At 39.6% G+C, this 7,500-nt stretch overlaps 1 protein-coding gene across 2 annotated transcripts in view; it reads left to right on the top strand.

The window, feature by feature from the left end:
* LOC106868397 (retinoic acid receptor gamma) overlaps nucleotides 1–7,500 on the top strand; it is an 87,010-nt gene that overhangs the window by 17,056 nt on the left and 62,454 nt on the right. The window contains exon 1 of one of the 2 annotated variants that reach the window (XM_089352956.1): nucleotides 6,426–6,557. The exons of the other annotated variant lie outside the window; for it this stretch is intronic. Coding sequence (XP_089209082.1) covers nucleotides 6,528–6,557 — 30 coding nt within the window. The 5' untranslated portion in view covers nucleotides 6,426–6,527. Of the gene's footprint in view, nucleotides 1–6,425; nucleotides 6,558–7,500 lie in introns of those variants that run through there. 2 annotated transcript variants of the gene reach the window in all.

Below are 7,500 nucleotides of genomic sequence, written 5' to 3' on the forward strand. Positions count from 1 at the left end.
ACTAGTAAATAAAATATTTTTACAATGAGGTAATTTTATTTTCCTATCTCAAAACGCTTTTGTTTAACTCAGTCGAAAAAAGCAACTTTATTGTGCGTGAAAGATTGCAGAGAGGCCATAACAAAAATAAAATCACCGAGTTGGACTTCGAGTGATCTCAGCATGTTCAACGGATGATCCAAACAGGCAGAGCTACGTAGAAAGGAAAAGAATAGACAAAAACTACACTAAATAATAGCAGTACACATAGATATAGGGCTTTCCTATAAGGTGCTATCCACCCCTGATTGGAACTCTCCCGTATGACATGTACGCATGCTCAGTGACTTGCTTTAACAGTTGCAATCAGCTGAATGCACATTGCCAGTGACATTTGATATAATTACCCACACTCTGTGGTCAGGATTCTTTTTTTGGTTTGATGTCAGTATCGAAGGGATTACCAGACACCGGACAATACAGTGAGAGCAGCTTTCACTCACATCGTGGTATTCGATGCTGTGTACGTGTCTGTCGTGGTAAAATATGCCACTCCTTAACTGTTGCTTTGCTTTCATCCGTAGCACGAGGTAATTATGTCATTATCTGTGAAATTCGGCAACTTACAAAGATCTTTAGATCAGGCAATACTTCACCGAGAGGAGATATAAGCTTCTGCTTATTCCTGTCTGAAGTATCGTCCGATACTTCAGACTTATCGTCCGATGAATTTACTTTGTTGACATATCGACAGAATTTTTATACCTTTCAACCTTTCAATCAAGTCCGCCTTTCTTCCAGTAACATACTGTCCATATAATCTTAAATATTTCTTTAACTCAGGCACAGTAAGTACTTCGATAGCTGAATCATCAAGCTGCTTTATATCCATGATAAGACGTAAAACAATAACAATGGCGTGGGTAGCCTCCGGAAGTTTATCTACATGGAGCGCCGCCTAGCCAAGGGAGATAACCTACTTATAGGAAAGCCCTATATGTACGAGCTAAGTCTTGGTTTTTTTTTTCTTTCCAGGACCTCATGAAAGGGAACGTATTCATTATGTCAAAAATAATCTGTCTCGAGTTCTTACTGTGAATCTTTTCCTCTTTTATTAACATCCGATACACATAGGGAGTTAATAACTATGCTTTGATTACAATAATTAGGAATGTAATCTACTTCCTTCGCTAACCTTCCCCCACCTCCCCTTATTCAGCTCACCACTCCCGTTACAGCTAGCCTGCCTGCACCCCACCCGAATCTCACCGCCAGAGTTAATGTTGTTCACTCAGGCTTGCGCAAGTGCTCGTCTTTATCTCTTCCTTGTTTTCTTTCCTCCATCCACGCTTGCTCCCCTTTGATAGGCAACATCAGGCCAACAGGGAGATGGATGAAGCTCTATCACATTGGAGGGACCTGGGTTTGTCAGTTCCGTTTACAGTGGAGGATAGAAAGAAACAAAGTATGGGACAATCTGCGTTCAGGTGCCACTTTCAACTCTCTCTTTGATCAATCTGATCAATTTTCAAGGTGTCGCCTACTTTCAGCTAGGGCAAAATTATCAGGAGACTGGATAGATACCCTGCCTGTGGCCAACATTAGAGGTCTACTCAGTCTAATGAACTCCGCATCTCCATCGCACTCAGAGTGGGAGCTAACGTCTGTAGGGGACTGAGATGCCGCTGTAGTAAGCCCCTCGACCCCACAGGTCTTCACGGTCTGTCTTGCTGCCAAAAGGATGGTCACTTCGCTCGTCACACCGAACTAAACCTAATCATTAAAAGGACCCTTGTTCGGATTAATATCCCTTCAGTTCTGGAGCCGTCGGAGTTGTCCAGAAGTAATAGAAAATACCCTCAGTCCGTTGGTTAGAGGTAGGTGCCTCATTTGGGACGCCACAGTCTGCGACTCCTTTGCTTCCTCTCACATCCTAGATGCTGCAGTTAATGGGAGGGTCACTGCTTCCGTAGCCGAACGGAAGAAAACTCTGAAGTATCGGGACCTGAGAGTGGACTATCTCTTTCAACCTGTAGCGTTTGAGACATTTGGGGGTACTGGGCCACTAACTGCGAAGTTCTTGTCAACGTTGGCAGCTCGCCTCACCGAGGTGATGCCTGTGAAGGCGCTTGGTTTTCCCAACGCCTTAGCCACGCCATCGCCCTTGGTGATGCTGCGAGCGTTCTGGCTTGCCTCAGTAGATTCCGTTAAACCTTGTGGTGTGCGACCAGTTGCTGTGATAAAAAAAATCCCCACAAATGGTTTCAATACTGTTTTGACAGAAGGATTTGGAAGAGTTGGATGAGGGTTCTCCGGTGATTTTCTTTCGTATTAATAAATGTTTGGACGCTACACTCACACACACACACACACACACACACACACACACACACACATAATTGCTTATATTATGTTGATGCACGATGTCGCTCGGTCGAGCATGCATGGTTCCCAGCATCTTCAAATTTGCAAACTAGAATATCATACTGATGAGGAAATGAAGGTTTTCACTGTTCTGATCCAGAAACGCGTCTATGATTAACTAAGACTGGTTAGTTTCGTTATTTTCTTCTTCTTGTTTTGCCTTTGTGAGTTACAAGTATTGCTATCTGTTGGAGTTTTAGCACTTTAGCTGCTATTTCTGAACTTCGGTATGTGGTGAAGCAACTGTTGCTGATCCCTTAATTATGTTTATAAATTTATAAGAACTTTTAAATAAGTTCTTTACCGATAATGGTGTTTACATACCGAAGTGCTTGGTAAAAATTATCAGTTTTAAGAAACCGCGAGAAAATATAGATTTAACCCAATGACAGTTCTATATTCACTAATCCACACATTTCCTCACCTACAATATAACTAAACCGGCACTCCGTCGGTTACGAAGACGTAGTTTCAGTTGATCCAATCAACTGCTCGTAGAATTAACGTGCAAATGACTGAGCACTGCGCTGTACTCTTAACATAGTTGTAAGGGAGATTCAGTGTGACAATGTGATGAGGCTGGCCCTTCGAAATACAGGTTCAATTCATTTTTGCCAGCTAAGTGAACTGGTGCAACGTGAAATAGTGTCTTGCTCAAGGACGGAACGCGCTGACGGGAATCGAACTCATGACTTTACGATCTTGAGCTGAGTACCCTAACCACTAAGCAACTTGCCTTCACACCTTCAATATCACACACGCACGCACATGAATCTCTAATCTAAAACAATACAGCCTCTTTTAAACGCGAGCTCATCAAAAATACAGCTACCACCCCTTTATCTAACCCACAGCTCCCAAAAGATATTTTTACCGAGCCGACTTAATCAGTGCTGTCTATCTCTCTATTTATCTACCCGCTCATTATTAACACACTAGCATTTATTTATATAGAGTAGTCTGTAACATATGTGGCCGAAAATCAAGTTAACCTTTTCTCCTCCCTTCGAATATATTAATATGCAATGAATTACACATTGTAGTAACGTATGAACACTCCTTCCTTCCCTATGATAACCAAACACGCTCGCAGAGAATGAGAATGTGTCAAAAAGCTTTCATTCGTTTGTTTAAGCCAGTGGTTCTCAACCATTTATTCCCTGTGGACCCTTTTGATTTATCTTTTGCTCTACTGGTCCCCCCCCCCATAACCACTCGATTTTTAAAAAAAAATCCGTTATACTTTTATAATTAAATATTAGGAATTGTATTTTTAAAAAAGTTAAGATATTTTGTCTGCGGCAGAAGTACAACTAATTTATTGTACATGTACCTTAGCAACAAAATCATGTGAACCCCGCTTTACTGGTTCTCAAGCGATGAGTTATCAGAGTCGTTAGCGCTCTGGAGTCAAATCCCACCCAATCAACTATGCCTTTCATTATTTCGGGGATGATAAGTAAAGTACAAGTTGAGTTGTTACTTTATTACCGACAGGTAATATTTATCCCCACTTAAACATGGATGTTCTGTTGGGATAAACTATACTGTGGTAGTTACCATGAGGGGAAACTCTCGTATTGGCTTTTGGTGCAAAATGCTCTCTTATTTATATCACTAGCAAGGAGATAAATCTCCGCCATCCCCAGCACCAAGACCACCAGATCACGTGATTTCGACCTTCCTTGGTCTTGTCAATGATAGACGCTCGACCACTAGAAATAGCTGCTATTCATCTCCCCGCTGGTGATGGAAGAAACCAGTTGTGTTCAAACCTGGCAAGGGTTTGAACACATGCCAGCGCCTGTAAGAAAAATAAACTACACAATTTCGCATCAAGAATGAGTGTCAGGTATTAAAAGTGCCCCAAAATATACATGTCACGACAGCGCCATCAGAAGTTGAAGATCTAAGGAAAGATGTTACCGAGGAGCTATTGCCTAAGGACACCATCCGCATAAAATAAAATAGTTGAATTAGTGCTAATACATTTAATGTAGAGAGCAAAGAGAAAAAACAACTCAATTAAAATTACTTTTGCAGGTAAAAAGGCAGCAACTCATAAATCTAAATTAATTAAAATTTGAATTTCGCACGCTGGAAATAAAGAAATAAATTTAAGGTGGAAGACTAACATTAATTTAATTTGATCTTTGTCCGCGGAGAAGCAACTCTGGATATGTTTTGGTATTATTTGACCTTTTCAGTGATGCAAAGCAAAGCTTTTTCCAGTGCCTACCAGAACTATCCATCCATCCATACATACATACATATTCATGATGACTGCAACTTGAATTAGAGCCATATCATCGTTTGATTGTTCTCTTAAAATAACAAGGATCTTCTTTGTCCTGCGGTCTTTTGCACGGATGTAGCAACGATTGATACTTCTTGTAGCAGGTTTTCAGACAGATTCCACCTATGCTGGCACATGCCTCCATTCTCTCGTGGAAATTTTCATTCAGTGCTTTGTTTTTCAGTTACGGTCAGCTATAGTAAGAAACACATAAGAGGTGTTAAGAATTAAGTGATGCTTGTGCCTGGAACTTTTTAAAGTGAGAAAAGGCCTTGCACAAAGCCAGGGCCGACTTAAGGTACCGGCAACTCGGGAAGTCACCCGGATCGCCAAGGAGGGCGTGACAAAGACAAAGAAATTTCTACGACCATCAGCTTGTACATGCCGAAGTTCAGCTTGCCCAAGGTGCCAGTAACTCTGAGACCGGCCCTGCACAAGGCCAATCCTGTTCTTTAAACAACGTACTCGAATTTGTCCAAAAAGGAGTAGTAGTCAACATCATTAGATGCAGACATAACCGCAGGTATTACATCAGTTTTCCTTTTCCGAGAGAGAGAGAACAAAGATTTGGAGTCTTTCACTCCCAGCTTTCGTATGGCCGTTGACTCTACTGAGTTCATTTGTCCTTTGGCAGGCTTTGCTTTTTATCCTGTATTGTGTCCAACTAAAACCACTCTCCTTACGAAGCAGGTTTGGTAGGGCTGCAGGTCTAGGTACCGACAGCCAGATCATGCGACAGGGTTTACTGGGTTACATGTTACCAGTAGCACAAATAGTGACCTTACATACATATATATATATATATATATATATCCATACATGCACAAGAAATTAGCATGAGAACTTAACGTAATGACAATAAATTACTTCAGAGATGTCGCCGCGCTTACCAAAGATTACATCGAATCAAAATTCCTGGTAAACAAGATCTTTTAATTCCCTGCTGTCCACCTTTTCCTTTCAGCAAAGCTTTTATGGTTAATACGTACAAAATGCCTTTAGGCACTTACGAAATTAGAATTTTTGTCTGTCTATTCGAAATTCATCTCGCTTCTTCCGGGTCTGAAATAAAGTAGATAGTTTCCGAAGTAACTTCATGATGGACGGTCATATTTTTACGCTTTCAACAAGTTGTTGTTGCCTTTCAACCCATCCGTGTATCTTTTCTATACCGATTATCTTAACTACATTATTCCCCCAGTGCTATCTCATATACATCATATATAGCTAACTGATGGGCATAACTGCATATGAAATATTTCAAGCCATTTGGTCAATTTCCTTATAACTCATTTATTTGTACATGTCACTGTGAAGCGTATAATGTTATTAATCTTTCCAATTTCTAGTTACAGTGAATGCCAATTGAGTTATAATGTGATAAAACCCTAAACCAAATGCACTTTGTCATTATAGTATTAATTCAAACGTTCTAAATGTTTCCGCGTACAAAATAGGAGGGAAAAAAATTATTAGCTTCTATATTTAATGACGAGACAATGTCCACTGTGATTTCGAATAATGATGATATAAGTGACCTCATGAAAAAGGATATCCGATACTCCTTCATATACGGAAATCATGTTTATATTACAAGACAAAATGTCGAGTCCGTTTTGTTTCGCTTCTCTCTAGCAACAATCTGTACATACCACACCTAGATCAAAACTCTTTTTCCGGCAATGAACATCCATAAGTATACTTATAATCATTTATCGCTTTTGCACAACCTCGAGTTTTTAGGAAAGTCACATTGTCTTGTCATTACAGTTTATTTACGCAGTAGGATTGTACTAGTGTGGCAGAAAAGTTCTGATACTTTCTCACGATGTTCACTGATATATTTTTGGAGGTTTCGGTAAGATTCTATGTTCAATTTATTTGGGTTTTTCTTTTGCTTTTTAATGAAGTATAAAATGAGGTTGATGTGTTCCTAATATACCATCAATCAAACTGTGGTGCACGAACACAAGTGTAATAATTATATTTTCTATTCAGTAATGATAAACTAGTTCTTCCATTTAGAAGTGGTAAATTTCAAAAGACGATTACACTACAAATTTCAAGTTTTGAAGACGTTTGGATTACCATTACCAAACATACGGATGTATTATTCTTGGTACTCTCCTATTATTAGTGACACTAGGTGACCTGGTGTCATTCACAATATATTTCCATCATTCTCCGTGATTTTGTTTCAAGCACAAATATATTACATTAAATTCATATAATGATTCTTTTTACGTTGATACAGAACCATTTCAATAAATTTACGGACATAATCTTTTGCCCGGTTCAACACCACTACTTTGGTCCGTGGGTGTCTTAAGTTGAGCCCCATCTCCGTCGCAATCATTCGGACCATATTTCCGGTTTTATCCCCTCTCACTCGCCTCGGAGGTCCTGCCGAAAGCTCATGGGTACTGCCCTTCCTTCTGTGTGACTAAGTCGTAGAAATATTACAAATATACTACTTAAATTAATTATACAACTGTAGGATTGTCATATGGTATGTACTAGCGATTATACGAAACCATATCAACATATTTTACTTTCTGATCACGAAAATGATGAAAAGAGAAAAGAAACTGAGTAAGTTTATGCTTATAAAAATAATTTTGTGAAATAGTATTTATTTAAGAGAGGATGTACGATAATATAGGATAGGCTTTGGAGGGTATGGCGTAAGCTAAAAACAAAATTAGCTTGAATAAGAGAAAAAGCATTGATGAGTGTGATAGAAATTGGAGACAACGTGCTTTCTGGTAGTGTGTAGGTTGCGCGCGTGACTGAGTGTGAGA

This window comes from Octopus bimaculoides, chromosome 5 (assembly GCF_046866305.1).
Source record: "Octopus bimaculoides isolate indiv1 chromosome 5, ASM4686630v1, whole genome shotgun sequence".
Taxonomy (NCBI): domain Eukaryota; kingdom Metazoa; phylum Mollusca; class Cephalopoda; order Octopoda; family Octopodidae; genus Octopus; species Octopus bimaculoides.